The sequence below is a fragment of the Mustela lutreola genome, chromosome 1, assembly GCF_030435805.1.
Source record: "Mustela lutreola isolate mMusLut2 chromosome 1, mMusLut2.pri, whole genome shotgun sequence".
Taxonomy (NCBI): domain Eukaryota; kingdom Metazoa; phylum Chordata; class Mammalia; order Carnivora; family Mustelidae; genus Mustela; species Mustela lutreola.
In genome coordinates, this window is record NC_081290.1 from 178679662 (window position 1) to 178697401 (window position 17740).

At 39.0% G+C, this 17740-nt stretch overlaps 1 protein-coding gene across 10 annotated transcripts in view; it reads left to right on the forward strand.

Annotated features, from left to right (window-relative positions):
- Nucleotides 1-17740, forward strand: part of GRIA4 (glutamate ionotropic receptor AMPA type subunit 4) — a 387246-nt gene that overhangs the window by 258681 nt on the left and 110825 nt on the right. For all 10 annotated transcript variants that reach the window (XM_059179531.1, XM_059179526.1, XM_059179517.1 and 7 more), the window contains exon 5: nucleotides 9077-9261. In XM_059179531.1, the coding sequence (XP_059035514.1) occupies nucleotides 9077-9261 (185 nt within the window). The remainder of the gene's footprint in view (nucleotides 1-9076; nucleotides 9262-17740) is intronic.

Here is a 17740-nt window from a genome sequence, read left to right on the forward strand (position 1 = left end):
ACTTACTTCATCCTGTGTTTGTTCCCGCTAGGAACAGAAATTGTCTTGATAATTGTATGCAAATCCTTTCACCAGAATCATCTAAAGAAAATTATGTACTGCTACTCCTTTTCTAAAGAAAAGACAAAAGTAACATTTTAAAATATCACTTTCAAATCAACCAAAATGAATGGTTTTGGCTTTGTGTGCAGAAGCCAGATCCAAATTAATATTATTTACAGTACACAGTCTGGCATGTGAGGGTAACAAACTGATATTTAATATGTTGTGTAACACTCTGTGTGTTTTGTTGCTAGTGATTGCTTTCATGATTAATTAATGAGATCTATTGGACTCAGACTTCAACATAGGGTAGAATAAATTAATTGGGTCTCTTCAGAACGAGCGTTCTATATGGAGCATAGACTATCCTCAACCAGTGAACCAGCTTTTCAGGGTTAGCTGAGGATTTGTTTTTATAAACCAAAAGTCTTTCTGTGTTTAGCATTTAGAATAGAATTTTTTCTAAAATGGATTTGAAACTTCTTTTAATACTGAATTTTTTTGAGGCTTATTTCAGCCTTTGTTAATGACTCAAGATGGTTGCTGTAAAGATTGATAATGGAAAGTGTAGAGTAATTTCCACGGATACCCTAAGGAATGCCGAGATGTGCAAGGCTCTTGGCTCCTACAACTCATGACCTCCCTCGGGCCTGCTTTGGGAGTTTTTGCATTTACCTGCCACATTATTTTTGCATCTAAATGCATAAATTAAGTAGTTTTCAGGCCACTCTAATTCCTTTGAATATTATTGACCATCAATTCAGAAGCCATCTCTAATGAAACAGAAGACATTGCTGAAATTCGAATATTTTAGACTAACAGAAATGACAGTCTCATATGGTTCCAACCTGATAAAATGAAAATCTCCTGGCTCTTCAGTGGGTGAGTACAGAATAAGGGGGAAAGGATAGAATTTGGAGAGAAGTGAGCAACTGACATTGTCCTTCCTTCCCGTTTGTTTGAGAACTATTGTAGATTGGAGGAATTACTGCATTACACCTGGATTCATTTTAGTAGCCTCCTGTTCGGTTCCCTTTCCTCCTTTCTTTGAGTCCATCATTATAAATGTTAATATTATGAAAACAATTTTATAATCTGTCTCGTCTCTGCTCCAAAACCTCCGTGTTTCTCTGTGGCCCCCAAAGTAAAATTTAACTTTCCATTTTTAATTATCCCAATACATTCATTGAGTGGCTTTTAGTCACCAGGTGCTCTTCTCGCATAGGGAGCAGCACGAAACTTGCCTCCCTGCATAAGCTTGCCCTCTATTGGGGGCAACAGATGATACACAGGATAAATAAAATGCATTGTCTCTTAGGTGATGATGCTAGGGAGAAAAACCGCAAAGAAGGGAGTGTGCCAGCTCAGGACAACAACGTTGACAGGTGGAGAATGAGATTGGGGTGCCCTCCTTGAAGAGGGCAGGTGAGTTAGAGACCTGACGGAGGTGAAAGGATGAGCCTCCCAGACCCGCCTTGCGGAGCGCACTGCACACGGCAAAGGCCGGTGGAGAACAAAGCTGTGGGAGAGGGCCGTTTGCTGGCAGTGTCTGAGAGCAAGTGAGCTGCAGATGGGATCAGAAAGGTGGCGGGCCCTGTGCAAGCAGCGAGAGGGCTGTGAGCTCTGAGTGGGCTGGTCTGCGGGCTCAGAGCCGTGCTATCACCAGTCCAAAGGGGGCAAAGGCAGAGCAAGGACACCTGTCCCAGGAGAGGGCTATAGATTCCGGACAAGAGAGGGTGCTCCTTTGCACGGGGTGGCAGCCTCAGTGGTATTTGGGAAAGACATTAGATTCTCTGAGTGTTTTGAAGATTGCACTGACAGACTACGCTAATTTGCTAGCTGTGTTCCTGAGAAGAAGAGGGACCCCGGCAACACAGCCTTGACCTTACTTTCCAGTCTCATCTGCAGCTCTCTCTGTCCGCTAACACGGGGTTCAAGAGCCCCTCCACTTGAGAATGGGGACCTGCGTTCACAACGTAGTTCTGCCACTTGCTAGGGCTACCATCACGTAGCTCACCCTTATCTCTGTTCCTTCATCTACCGGGTGGGGATGAGCAGACCTACTGCACAGGGCTGTCCTGAGGTCCAGCTGAATTGTCAAAGGGTCATAAAGCTTAGTATGTTTATGAACCCACCACTCAACAAACCAGTCTCTTGACAATTAATAATCTGTGAGGCATTCCTCAAGCTTCCTGCCACTCAGCCCTTAGCTCCTATGCTCATCACCATCTCTGTCCTTCAGACCATCTTCACCTGTCATTCTCTCGCAGAGAAGTCCTCTTCCCGAGGGCCTCTGTCCCTCCTCTCAACTCAACACTTTGCTTTCCCAAAGCGTTGCCATGTGGAGGAAGTTTAACATACAAAATTAGGTCTTAGGTACTTTTAAGTTTTAATATGAGACAAGCATTATTTGGTTGCCTCTTAATTCACAGATCTGCATTTTAATCTTCTTATAAAGATACAATAGTTGGAGCACTTAGGTGGATCAGTCAGTTGAGCATCTGACTCTTGATTTTGGCGCAGGTCGTGACCTCAGGGTCCTGGGATTCAGCCCTGCATTGGGCTTCAAGCTCTGTGAGAGTCTGCTTGCATTTCTCTCTCCCTCTGTCCTTCCCCACCCTCCTAAAATAGATAAATTTTTAAAAAAAGAAAAGATACAATGGCTGCATTTAGTGCAAATTCAAATTGTGAACTTTTTATAGTGTGATATTAAAAAAAATATAATCAGAAATGTGAATTTTACATAGTGTGATATTTAAAATTGATAAAATCTCAACTTAGGAGCAAAATAATAACCATATAGAAATCATTCCAGACATATATTCTGATTAGGAAACTAGTGTTTAGTTATTGGAGTTTAAAATTATGCAAAATTTTCAGGAATGCCTTTCTTACATGAAAAGAGATTGTCATCCACTATGAAAAGATACTAATAAATGCTCATAGTGCTGAGGAGATAGATAATTCTGGAGGCGAACTTGCAAAGATATCCAGTTTATTCTTAGAGACTATTCAAAATCTACAGAGACGGTCTTTAGAAAAATGGATGCCTATTGCAAGAGAGAAAGTTGGGTTTCTCAAGCCTGTGTCAATCTAGCTTACTGGTTTGGGTGATGAAGGAGGTGGCTGCCAGGCCTTATCACCAGAAGTTACTTGACGTTGGAAATCTAAGTAGAAAAGTATGTTCTTCTTCAGGATATCCTAAAAGACCTAACTGCCCTCTGAAAACAGCATTAAATGACCACCAATAGAGCAGATTGATGTCACGCCCAAATCCTCGTCCTCCATATCCCTGATGTTAATGGATCACCACTAAGCAGAGTCATCCTTCCCCCGTCTAGCATCCGCTCTCCTTCCCCTCCTTCATCTCAACTGGTTGACTTCAGTATGCGCTCCGAATGGGCTTTCCATTTCCTGTTAACTCCATCCCCTGTATTCCCACACCTCAGCTGAAGGGTCGGTCTGCAGCACATTTGTCATTCTCTTCCTGAAGTCCTTGAGGAATAAAGACCAAATTCTGTGAGATGAGAGAAAGGCCTAATGACACGACTTTTGCCTGCTTCTCTCTGCTGCCTTTGGAGCCCTTCCTATAGTCCACACCAAAATCTGCCCATATCCTCCTCGTTCTTCAGAACACATGAGATAAACTGAAGAGTTTGAGGTTCCCAGATGTGACCTGTCATGCTACTTCTCACTGCCAAGCCTTGTAACATTCTGACTCCTGTCTGTAAAATTCCCTCTAATTCATTCGTGCATTCAGACAACTCTTTGCTGAGCATCCACTGAGCACAGGGACTGTCCCTAACTTCGTGAAGCCTACAGTATAGTAGAGGGCAAAGACCTAATCGGGTCATCATTCAAATACATAGTTAGAAAGTGAGCTAAAAATCTTGGAAACAAATGTACGGAAAACTATGAGAGCTTGAAGAGCTAAGGGGGAAAGTGATCTAGGTAGGGTTAAGTAATGTTTGCAGTGAGCTCTGAAAGACGAAAGAAAGCAAAAGTGAAAGGAAGCAGTTTTTTTAAAAGGGAATAGCAGCTTTTTGCAAAGGCACTAAGGTAGAAGATGAGTGGTACCTTCTAGAACATCTGAGAAGGGCAGTGTTGCTGGAGGATAGAAAACAAAGACATTAATGGTCTAAAATAATACTGGAAAGAGGGAGGAGACACATATGATTTGGGTATGTATCAGAGAAGAGTAAGAAAATACAGGGCACTGCAGGGAAGTCCATAGAGTCTCTACCTATAAAAATGAATCTAGTATGGAAACAAGTGATTATATAAATAATAGATTCAGGCATTGTTTGCGTTGAAATGAAATTTTCCAGTGGCCTTGTTCTAGAAAAGCCCAAGAGAATGAAGAAAAACATGGTGTTAGAGCATGCCTGTAGTGGGGTGTTCAGGGCCTTGAACCTGTGGCAGATGGTTGAAAATACTTGCAGTATGCCTGTATTCATGAGGGTGAGGCTCATTTGCAACTAACAGAAACTTTAAAGATTTAGATGACCAGATTTACCTGTAAGATGGCATCTGAATTAAATATGCCCATGGAGTGTCGGGTTCAGGAAACAATAAATGTTCTTGTCAGAAAATACTAGAGGCTTTAGGGAAAATCCAGGACCCAGAATGACCATCTTTAAAGATGGATTTTCTGTTTTTACTGTTGATTATAGACAAGGGAAAACTCAAGACTTTCCATCTTCTGTCAGGTTTGCATGTTTGGCCTCAAACGGCATGAGTTAGAAGATCTTCGTTTATTTTCACTCTGCCCTTCTTGAATTCTTGAACTGTGCATAGAATAAATGCTGTAGTCACAGCTGCTGATCATTTTAACCGAGCTGCAAGGTTGGTTACTCCTCCTGTGTGCTGAGACCTTGGAGTCCAGACAGGAGGCTTTGAACAGGTTGTTTGGTGCTAAGCTGCTTTGGAACGAATCCAAACTAAATGGTTGCTAAATCCGTTCAGTAGTTCCAGCATGGTGGCACTCAGTGCAGCGCAGCCTCCAAACCTCGTTCCCTCGCAGACGGAGGTTAATACGTAGCACGGCGCATACTTCCAGGCCTACATGCTAGTGTATGGGGTGCTGGGAGTCATGCCCAGACTGGAGACATCGGTAGTGCTGCGGTGGGTGCCCGCGTAGCGGTTCCCAAGGTTGATGGGAGGACTGGTACTTGGAGTAAGAACCTGCCGCCACTGCGTCCCTTTGCCACTTCTCCTTTGGTAGCTCATCAACACTCCCCTCTCCCCAGCCATGGGACAGACCCAATCCTCTCTTTCCATGCTGGTTCCCACACTCCAGTCTTGCTGATTCTCTGTCCTGCCCTTATCCTACTGGTTCCCAGGACCTAGGAGCTTCTCCACCCCATGTGCATCGTCATGGTCCACCCTTCATGGCATTACTTCATTCTCCTGATGAGACTTTAAGAATGTCCGCACTCTCACCTCTCCTCATCTTCTCCTCAGTTTCTTAGCCGTCCGAAACACGGCTTCTGTACCTAGCATTGCACACTGCTCAGTGTACCCGTGAACTTCTAATTAAAAAGCACTATGAGCACTTTTCAGTCTTGATCGAAGGGAAGTCTTTTTAACAGTTTATCAGTAACTCTCTTCTGTTTGAAATTATATGCACCCTGACATAAATTTCTCCTGATTCTCCTCCTGCTCCTCTGTGTACAGATAGTTGAATCAAATAACTCTCGAAAGAGAGAACATCAAATAAAATAAAACCCAGCTCGTGTTGCTAGCAGCCACATCTCTGGATGGTGCTACTCATCCAAAATAGGTCATTCCCCATGGATGATAGAAACATTGTCACTGTGCACAGATGCAGTCATTTGGGACAGCTTGCATTACTGTCATCAATTACCAGCATAATTGATAATATCATCACATGGCATAAAAACATTTTAAGCAATGTTTTTATGTATAACTGATAGTGTTCTTTAACAACTATGAAAAGCCTTTATTTACTTACTGTAAAATAGTACTGTGATTTTCTCCATGGTACACTTTCACCGCTATTCTGATAAAATTATTTTGGTGCTTTATACAGTACTGTCATTTGTGCAATGGTTAGTTACTTAGTAAGTGACTAGATAGTGAATTCCTTGTAGAAACCAGAATCTTGTCTTTATCTTGGCAAACCTTAAAGGATCTTTATAGTAGGTTTTTAGTAAATTATATTGAATTAAAATGTTAGGCAGCTTTTCTAAAATCAAAGTGAGACTTAAAAGATCCTTTATGGTAGCAAAGTCTCTGTTAGTCTTTTGATATGCACCAAACCCTGAAGTATTCATAGCCAACAATATTGCATTACAGGTTTTCTAATAACTAGGAGATACAAATCATAGCCGGATGTAGAATTAGTATGACATGACTTGTGATTTTCTAGTTTATGTAACAGCCAAGTTACATAACCATAGACTCAACAGCAGTATTTTCTCCCAACTCACAATATATTCCCAACTATCTTGGCAAATAAATAAGACACACACATCTGAGTAACACTGAACAAGAGAGCATATGAAAATCAAACATAGCTTATAAAAGAATTCCAGCTTCCAGCCTTTAACTGCATGTCCTTTGCACTGCACTGAAAAGATGCCATTTATTTCTGACTATGATTAACGGTTCTTCTTAGGCAGCCAACTTTCTTTGCCATTTAACAAAGATTGTGTCCTAGGGTTTTCTCTTATTTCAGTTCTTGTGTCATTTGTAAATTAGATTGTGTAACGAAAATTTGAATTTGAATTATAGTTTGGTTTATTAGTGTGAATCTTGAAGTATCTCTTATACAACTGGGAACATACATTAATTTCATCAGAAGGTTTGTGGCTGTACAATCTGTAAAGGTCCTGTAGGCAGGAAAATAACAACCTGGATGCCTAGTAATGATGTGAAGCCTGATAACCACATGATGCCAAAAATTAAAAAAATAAAGTAAAAAGGCAGTATACAAAGAACACTGCCTTGTGAATGGATCCTAGGGCACAGGACGACTACTTTGATGTGTGTGGTTGGTATTTATCATTTTTTTTTTGGCAACATGCAAAAAAAATCAAATGACATGTCTTTGAATTATTTTGACATGACACTAAATAAAAGGAGAAAGAGGGAAAGTAAGATATCAATTGGAATTTTTTAAAAGAACATGTTCATGGGTGTCAAAAATGAATAAAAGGAACATTGCCTTGCTTCCTATCAGAGAGCAAGTCCCTGTAACAGAATAAATGAGGCCTGAGCATACATGAAAAGAGCACTCAGACCATCCTGTTACCTAGGTATTAGACAGCAAATAAGGGGAAGAGTCCTGGGCTTGGGGTGGGGGCCAAGGGGAATCTAAGTAAGATCCGAAAAGATGGTTACAGGCATGTGTTACAAAAGGGAAGACTAAATGGAGCACTAGATAGACCAGAATAATTACAGAGTAATTAACATGCCCTCTGTCTTCCTCTTGGGGGAATTTTTTTCATTTAGATAAAAATGAATCCTGACTGCCACAGTATTTCATTTGGCAGGATACCAGGTAATTTATATTTCAAATATGATCTCATCATCGGTTCCATCTGTTGACATTAACCAAGCATCCGTAACGTTTGAAGCTCTGACTTGTAGAAAATTTACCTGAAAATCAGAATCCTTGAATCTGAGAGACTCATACCAATCAGAAACCTGAGTAAATACCCTCTTATCTTACAAGTGCTGTGTATTCATTTAAGTCTTCACTTTTAATCCACCCCATTCTACACTCTGACTCCAGGGATCAAGGAAGGCAGAAACCACAGTCTTCTGCCATAGGATGAGCTCAAATCAGTGCTAGACCTTCTTAAAGAGGACCAGCATTTTTTTCTTTTTTATGCTAAGCAGCAAGTGGAAAAACTCACTGGTTACCAGGCTCTGATTCTAACCTGTTCTTATTTATTGTCTATTCATAGTTTCAAAGACTTTTCCCTTCTTCTTATATGCCAGTTGAAAACTGAGAGCTGGAAAAAGCAAGATTATAGGACAGTGTTGGCCTGAAGAAACACTCCAGGAGCTGTGTTCCTAAGTTTGCCTCAGCTTCCCTAACCCAGACCCCGAGACCTTTGACTTCCCTTCCCCTTTGTGCTGGTTGGTACAGGGAGATAAGGACCAACAGTAGGGCACAGACCACCCCATTCTCTGGAAGACTGTCTCCAGATAGCGAACGTTCCCTTTTTCAGCAAGCTTGGATGAGTCTTCTCAACCTTCAGGACCCAGTGCAAGTTGTTCCTCCTCTTGCTGATGAACCAGCAGGCAAATTTAACCAAACCTTCTTTGGGCCCACAATGGACATTGAGTACAGCTTTCATTGCAGTATCTTAAACTGACTTGCATTTGTTTATCTGAATGTCTTTCCTCCTCTACTAGATTATGAGTTTGAATGCCTGGTGCCTCGCCTAGTAGCCATTCAGTTCACCCGCTTTCTGCATCATCCCCCTGCTAAAGAGACAACGAGTTAAATAATGCCTTCTCCCCAAAAAAGGTGGGGGTTGGGGAAAAATAATAATGGCTCCTCCATTCACAATAATGGATCCTCAATAAATACTGTTGCATTAGATTTTAATATCCTCTTTTCCATAACTGAACCCAAAAATGTCATTTTCGCCTTGCTCAAGGGGAGCAGATGTTCAAAACAGATGTTCAAAATTAATTCTGTCCAGTGAGTAAAATTAACAAAAATAATGTATGAAATTTTTATTGACTACGGTAGTACTGAGTTTGGTTTTTGGTTTATTTCATGAAAAATATGTCTAAAGCAATGTAATGTTCTCTCTACTAGAGGGATTGTGAGAGTTTATTCAAGGCATGCTGTTCTTCCTTCATTCAAGAAATATTTTTAAGGGGTGTTGCCCCCAAATAAAAGAACAACCACTCAGATCTTTAGATTTCTCAGCATTTATTGTATATCTGCAGCATAAAAATGTTGACATAGTCTCAGTGCCTGTATAAGTTATTAATGAGGAGGAGAGAAAGTATGTTTTTAGTAACCCTTCTGGATTTCTTTCCTCACTAGGGTACTCAATACTTCAAGCTATTATGGAAAAAGCAGGACAAAATGGTTGGCATGTCAGCGCTATATGTGTGGAAAATTTTAATGATGTCAGCTATAGGCAACTTCTAGAAGAACTTGACAGACGACAAGAGAAGAAATTTGTAATAGACTGTGAGATAGAGAGGCTTCAAAACATATTAGAACAGGTAAGTCCTGGATTTTATATTATTATTACCCTAGACCTTCTACAAAAAGTTGACTTTTGATTTACTTTTTTCCCATCAGTATTTTCTCTAAACCATTCAGTCTGAAGTACAGAGTTCAGGCATTTTCATTCCATGATTCATCTTCAAGACTAAATCGTAATCCTTTATCACCAAAGGCCATTTTGGTTCATAGGTCTCAGTGCAGTGAGGAGCACTATTTCTCACACATTTTAAAGACCTACCACATAGTAAGGACCTTTTGTGAATCACCAAGAGCTCTTGGCCTCCTACGTTCATAAACATAAGTTTTGAAGATTAATGCCATCTAGAATCTTAGAGAGTTTTAGTATTCACAACTGTGCTTTTTGTAACCTTTAGAAAAAGAGCTACATGAAAAAAAAAGAAAAGAAAAAGAGCTACATGAGAACGAACATGAAATAGTAAAGCAATGAAATAAAACCAAGTTAAATGGCATACTTCTAGATGTGTAGCTCATCTTCTTCTGATGTTTTAAGTGCAATGCCATCACAGTGAAGATGGTTTTCAACTCTCTTCACAAATGAATCTTTCAACAAATACTCGTTGATTTGATTTGAAGCAGATAGGAAAAGGTAAAATTGAGCTTTGTTATTGTGTTAAATGATAGGAAAATCTCATCAAATAAAGGGTAGTATTTGCCTTCCTCCTCACCCCACATCTCTATAAGCTTTAAGTCGTATTTGGCCAAAATCGCGGTGAATGAATGCCACCTAGTGGTTTTGGAAATGTTTGCTCCTGCCTTATCTATTGTAAGCCCTTCAATCTGAGAGTATAGTAAGCAAGAGGTTTTGTTACTTTGCTGCGTACAGTATGCATAATAATATGATTGGATTTGTAGAAGTAAACTTAGCAATTTGTAGCTTTATTTATAACAAGAACTTAAGTACTCAACTAGAAAAATCAAAACTGAAATATGTTTTAGAGATTCCTACTTCATATTGAAGAGCCCTACACGAAATGCCTTTCAGTTTCCCTCAACTATATCAGTATTTATAAAAGTTAAAAGTAAAAAAGCATGGCGTACTTTCTTTTCAGGATCTTGTGAAGCCAGTCTATACTGTAAGAGGAAATAACAGTATTCAATTTCTGTTAATTTTTCTTGGAAGAAGAAAAAAATCTTGATTGAAGAACTATGTTTTTATTATATTGGAAGACAGTCATTATAACCCTGTATGTCATTTAGGTTTATTCCTAAGGGACTCCAAAAAAAAATCATTAAGGTTGCAACTATTCAAGGTATTTAGAAATTTTCAGTGTGTATTTATGAAATCCAAGGAAAAACTTTCTGACTTGTCATTTCAGCTCCAACTCTGACTTTCTTAAGACACTCATCTCAGCTTAAACTGTGCTCTCCCTCCCTCTCACTGCCGCCCGTGTTGAGAGTTTGAGTTGATATGAACAAATGAAGCTTTGTAAATACCTCCTCATGAATCCCACAGAGCAGTTAGTTCTGAGAATGCCCAGAATTGCCAGGTTCCTGTCCGAGGGCGAGGAAGGCTCAGAAAGACCCTCCACTTAGCACCTGTGCTTAAAAGACTGTGTCTGGAGAAGGCAGTGCAGGGGGGCCTACAGCACACTTACTCATTTCACAGGCTTAGCTAGTTTCTAAGAAGAATATCGGAGTGCCCCAGTGCTTTGGATAAACTCTTGCCTTAAATAAAATCTTGGCAGGGGAAATGATAGCTTTTTTTTTGTCATCTCAAAAGTATTTTTTATATTCTTAGCCTTGAGATATGACTGAAATATAATGTTGTATAAGTTTAATGTGACGGTGTGGGAATTTGATAAATTAATAGATTTAAAAGTATTTACCACAGCAGAGCAGGCGAACGAACAATTCTTTCTCTTCACATGGTTACCGTTTTTGATGACAGGAGGAATGAGAATATTTAAGATCTACTCTCCTGACAACTTCCAGATACATAATACAATATTGTTAACTGTGGTCACCGTGCTGTATAATAGATCCCCCAGAACTTAGAAAATGGAGTGTCTGCCTTTTCTGTGTCTCTCCTTGCTGAATTCTAAAAGGTTTCTTTTCTCCTGTGACTGCATAGTAATCATGAGACTTTGTCTCTTTAAAATGCCTTTCAAGTATAAACCTAATCAGTTGTACAGTATCTACTATATCATGAGAATATAGTATACTCTAAATTGTTCTATAAAGGGGCACCTGGGTGGCTCCGTGGGTTGGGTCTCTGCCTTCGGCTCGGATCATGGTCTCAGGGTCCTGGGATCGAGCCCCACATCGGGCTCCCTGCTCAAGCCGGGAGCCTGCTTCCCCCTCTCTCTCTGCCTGCCTCTCTGCCTGCTTGTGATCTCTGTCAAATAAATAAATAAATAAATCTTTTAAAAATAAATAAATACATAAATAAAATAAATTGTTCTATAAAGTCTTCCCTAAGAAAAGATGTTTTTTGATCCTGAACATGATTTTTTTTTAGCTACTGATACTTTAATTCCTTGTAACTAGGCCAAATCATTTTAAATGCTCCTTGGTTTTACTCTTGACTCATCCAAACACAAGAGCTGGTCCAAACTGTGTCAAGAGTTTCTACATGTTACCCCTGTGTTTCTGCACTGTCTTTAATAAGTTGAGATAACAGTGGAAGACAGTTTCAGAGAATCAAGTGCCTTTTTTAAAAAAGTAAAACACTAAATAATCTTGACCAAAAAAATGCTTTTGAAAAGAAGTAGCCATCTTTCAGAAGATGATGAAGTTAATGTGATGAAGATAAGGGGATATGCTGGTAGATTCTAGAAAGATGAGCACACTTAATATTGGCATGCTACCAATAACAACTTTGCGGATATTTAATTTGTATCATTTTTCAAAAACATAATGGAAATGGCTTCCACAATTTTCTCTTAAAATCTGTGAACGGACAACTGTGTTTGGAGAACCACTTCATCCTCTGCACATGTTTTCCAAATTATTGTTGTGCCACAAACTGTTTAGTTCTTATAAATGTATTACTGTTTGTTCTTGTAGCATCTCTTTTCTTTCTTTAATCACTGCCCAGAAGAGTTAGATAATGTATCAGAGGTTTCAAATTAATTAAAATTTGTTGTTCTAAGAATTTTACAGTATCTTTTAAACTTAATTACAAATACTCTAAAGCAGTGGATCTCAAACAATAGTAGGCTTGAGAACCACCTGAAATGAGGTGTCAGCCTTGCTAAAAATGCAGAATTTTGTCCGTATCTTTAGATCGTTTGCTTGAAAAAGTCTGGCCTGGGACCCAAAACACTACCATAAAAACAAAATTGTAACTAGAAATCTGTAATAAGTACAACACAGCCAAGATGTTTATTAAAGCTAAAGTTCTTTTTATAAAGGGTGAGTAAATTAGTGTTTCATATGTGTGCTTTACTTTTATTTTTTTGAGTTTCAGTGGGTGGTGGTTTTTTTTTGTTGTTGTTGTTTTGTTTTGGTTTGGTTTTTTTAGTATTTCAAGTTTTTACTTAAATTCTAGTTAGTTAGCATAGAGTGCAATATAGTTTCCAGAGTAGGGTTCAGTGATGCATCACTTACATGGAATACCCCGTGCTCATCACAGGTGCCCTCCTTAATGCCTGTCACCCTCCAGCCCATCCCCTTCCTACCTCCCTCCAGCAACTCTCAGTTTGTTCTCTGTAGTTAAGAGTTTGTTTTGGCTCCACCTTCATCTCCTTTTGTTTTCTTTCCCCTATGTTCTTCTGTTTTATTTCTTAAATTCCCGTACGAGTGAACTCTTAAAGTATTTACCTTTCCCTAACTGCCTTATTTCAGTTTGCATTGTACTCTCTAGCTCCAACCATGCTGTTGCAAATGGCAAGATTCATTCTTTTTTATGGCTGAGTAATCTTTGTGTGTTTGTGTGTCTGTGTATGTGTATATGTGTGTGTGTGTGTTTACACCACATCTTTATCCATTCATCAATCGATGGACACTTAAGCTGAATAAATAGTTTCGCTATTGTAGATATAATGCTGCTATAACCATCGGGGTGCATATATTCTTTTCAGTCAATCTCTTCGTATCCTTCAGATAAATACCCAGTAGTGCAGTTGCTAGGTTGTAGCGTAGCTCTGTTTTCAACTTTTTGAGGAACTTCCATGCTGTTTTCCAGAGTGGCTGCACCAGCTTGCATTCCCACCAACAGTGTAGGAGGTTCCTCTTTCTCCACATCCTCACCAACACCCGTTGTTTCTTATGTTGTTGAATTTAGCCACTCTTACAGGTGTGAGGTAGCATCCCACTTTTTTTTTTAATTTGTATTTCCCAGATGATGAGTCATGTTGAACATTTTTTATGTGTCTGTTAGCCATCTGTATATCTTTTTTGGAAAAATATGTACTCATGTCTTCTGCCCACTTCTTAACTGGGTTATTTGTTTTGAGGGTATTAGGTTTGATAAGTTTTTTTATAGATTTTTTATACTAACCTTTTATCAGATATGCCATTTGCACATATCTTCTCCCATTCTGAAGTTGCCTTTTAGTTTTGTTGATTGGTTCCTTTGCTGTGCAGAAGTTTTTATCTTGATGAAGTTCCAATAGTTCATTTTTGCTTTTGTATCCCATGCCTTTGGAGACGTGTCTACTAAGAAGTTGCTGCAGCTGATGTCAAAGAGGTTGCTACCTGTGTTCTCCTCTACGAATTTGATGGTTTCCTGTCTCACATTTAGGTCTTTCATCCATTTTGAATTTATTTTGGGGTATAGTATTGGAAGGTGGTTCAGTCCCATTCTTCTGCATGTGGCTGTCCAATTTTCCTAACACTACGTGTTAAAGAGACTGTCTTTTTTCCATTGGATATTCTTTCTTGCTTTATTGAAGATTAGTTGACCATATAGTTGTGGGTCCATTTCTGGCTTCTCTCTTCTGTTCCTTTGATCTATGTGTCTGTTTTGTGCTGGTATCATACTGTCTTGATGACTACAGCTTTGTAATATAGCTTGAACTCCAAAATCATGATGAGTCCAGCTTTGGTTTTATTTTTTAAGATTGCTGTGGCTGTTTGGGGTCTTCCATGGCTCCATACATATTTTAGGATTGTTTTTTCTAGCTCTTTAAAAAGTGTTGATGGTATTTTGATAGGGACTGCATTGAATTTGTGATTGCTTTGGGTAGCATAGACATATTCACAATATATGTTCTTCAAGTCAATAAGCATGAAGTGTTTTTCTATTGCTTTGTTTCTTCCTCAATTTTTTTCGTAAGTGCTCCGTAGTTTTTAGAGTACAGCTCTTTTACATATTTGGTTAGGTTTATTCCTAGGTATCTTACGGGTTTTGGTGCAGTTGTAAATGGGATTAATTCCTTGATGTCTTTTTCTGCTGCTATGTTATTGGTTTATAGAAATGCAACAGATTTCTATATGTTAATTTTGTATCCTGCAACTTTACTGAATTTGTGAATGTGTTCTAGCGATTTTTTTGGTGGAGTCCTTCAAGTTTTATATATAGAGTATCATGTCGTCTGTGAATAGCGAGTTTGACTTCTTCCTTGCTGATTTGGATGCCTTGTATTTCTTTTAGTTTTCTGATTGCTATGGCTAGGATTTTTAGTACTACATTAAATAACAGCGGTGTACGGTGGACATCATGTGTTGTTCTGACCATACAGGAGAAGCTCTCCGTTTTCTCCCACTGAGGATGATACTAGCTGTGGATCTTCCACATATGATGTTGAGTTACTTTCCTCTTCCCCTACTTTGTTGATGGTTTTTATCAAGAATGGTTACTGTACTTTGTCAGATGCTTTTTCTGCATCTATTTAGAGGATCACATGGTTCCTGTCCTTTCTTTTATTAAGGTGGTATATCACACTGATTGATTCGCAGATTGAACCACCCTTGCAGCCCAGGAATAAAGCCCACTTGATTGTGGTGAATAATTATCTTAATGTACTGTTGGATTTGATTTGTTAGTATCTTGTTGAGAATTTTTGCATCCATGTTCATCAGGAATATTGGCCTGTAATTCTCCTCTGTAGTGGGGTCTTCGGTTTTGGAATCAGGGTAATGTTGGCCTCATAGAATGAGTTTGGAAGTCTTCCTTCCTTGGATTGCTGTTTAAAATAGCAGTTAGCGGGATGCCTGGGTGGCTCAGTTGGTTAAGCCGCTGCCTTCAGCTCAGGTCATGATCCTGGGGTCCTGGGATCAAGTCCTGCATCGGGCTCCTTGCTTGGCAGGGAGCCTGCTTCCTCCTCTCTCTCTCTCTGCCTGCTTGTGTGTATTCTCTCTCTCTGACAAATAAATAAAATCTTTTAAAAATTAAATAAATAAAAAATAAAATAGCAGTTAGCCATTCCAACATCTCAGAACATGAGTTTCAAAACAACTATTTGATAATGTAGTTTAATATAGATTGATTTTTCTATCCTAAATTACACCATAGGAAAAAATGGAAGAATTTATATAAATATTACCTACTGAGCTTGAAGGTAGTAGAAATATAACAAAACTACAAAGTTTGATCTACTGTCATATTGTTTGTATGAGGCCACAATAAAACAACTTGGCATTTTTGGCCTTCTGACCCCATTGGGCAGTTTGGTTCACTTACCTACAGAAAATAATTCAGGAAAACAAAAACAAAAACACCTAAAAGTACTTTTTGAATATTTGTTGAGTTTGTAATCAGTTATTTAAAATGTCAATTTTTACTTTAATATTCCTCACTGGACACTTGTGGTATTCATCTTACCTAGTTTTCTTCCTCTTACAACAATCAATTATTTCATAATATAGCTAAAAATAACATAGCTGGAATCAAGAATTGCTTTCATGTCAAAATTAGTGCTTTATAGTGGGAGCCTTTTTATATTTTATTTTTGCATCTATCCATTGATTTTAAATCCTGAACTCAGTTACTTGCAAAGAGTCCTGATAAAGTCTAAGACCTTACCCATTGAATATTGAACTCCAAGTCTGATTCATATGTTTAACCCAGTGGCAAAAAGGCTACAACAGATTTTATCTTAACTGTTTTCCTAGCCTCAAAAATTATTTGAGCAAAATAGCACTTAAGGGTAGTGGTTGCTCACACATTTTACTCCACCATGGGGAAAAAAAAAAAAGCAAGGGTCACACAAGTATTTCTGTGTTCCTATAGTCTGTGAAACCCTTCTCTTATAACTTCCAGCTCATCCTCTGGAATATAGGCATTACACAAATGGTGGGGTCACTTGTACTCTCTGCTACCTCTTTTCTTTGCTCAGTGGGCTTATATCCGCAAAATTATAATGCTTCCAAAAGAGATGAATATTTTCACTTTTGAAGAAATGGATAAGAAATCTTCCATTGTTTACTTTTACAAAAAAGTAAATGGAATAATAAATAAATAAATAAATACCTGTCCCCCTGTGGGGGAGGGGAGTAAATAGACTAATTCAATGTTTGTGATTCTTCTTCTCTTTACTCTGAATAAGGAGCATTAGACCAAGATGATCTTAGAAAATCTTGATCGCTCTAAAAGTCAGTAACGCTATTTCCAGTAAAAACTTCCTGATCGTTGCATTTGATCCTGAAGCAATTATAATTTTTACACATGAGATTCACCTTGAAAGGAAGCATAGACTAAAAGCTCAGTCAAGTCGCCCTTTCTGTACATTCATTCATCCTATGAATATTTGTTGACTGCCCCTTTCAGGTGTGGCGCCAGGCCCTGCTGAAGATAAAGTGATGAGCAAAACAGAGGCATTTTCTCTTCTGGTTAGGAGCTCTTCTCTGGCCAATTAAGGTTTAAACCAAAAGCATTTGCTAAAATCCTGCTAAAACGCTTTCTTTCCTTGAGAAACATGGTGCATAGAAAGTGATCAAGGATTTCGTGATCCCCAACAAAATCCCCAATAAAATCTTGGGGATTTTGTTACAGGTACGGTTCTTACTGAATACATTATGGTATCAGGGGCATTCAGTGGAGACCTGGAACTCTACTGTCCCTGGAACACGCCATGGGTATATGTAAGAAGCCTTACCAAGTCCGTGTCGGGAGAAGATGACAGGGACTAACCTCGCAGGATGAAATAGCTTTTAACCAAAGAGCTGAGAAAGTGGCTCATAGGCATCTCGAACTGCCTGTTTATTGCACATCTCAAACGTAATTGATGCCTCTTTCAGCAATATTCCCCCTTCCACTTTATAAAAGGGAAATTGGGGTTTCCATTAGACTCAATGGGACTCAGATAATTGGCAAAATCAGTGACCTTCCCATCTGTTGCAAATTAATAAGAAAAGCCTAAAAACCACAGTGACCTCTCAGAGGTTTATTGCCTCACCAGAGGAAACCAATAATCCTGCCTCGGGGCACAATCAGTTGGAAAGAGGGAAATTTCTCACACAAGGAAATGTGGTCACTTGCACCTAACTGGTGAAAAGTGCACCAGGTCCCAGTTAACCTAATTTAAGTCTAAGGCTGCCTCCCTGGCTAGTTCCATCCAAGTGAGACGTCAG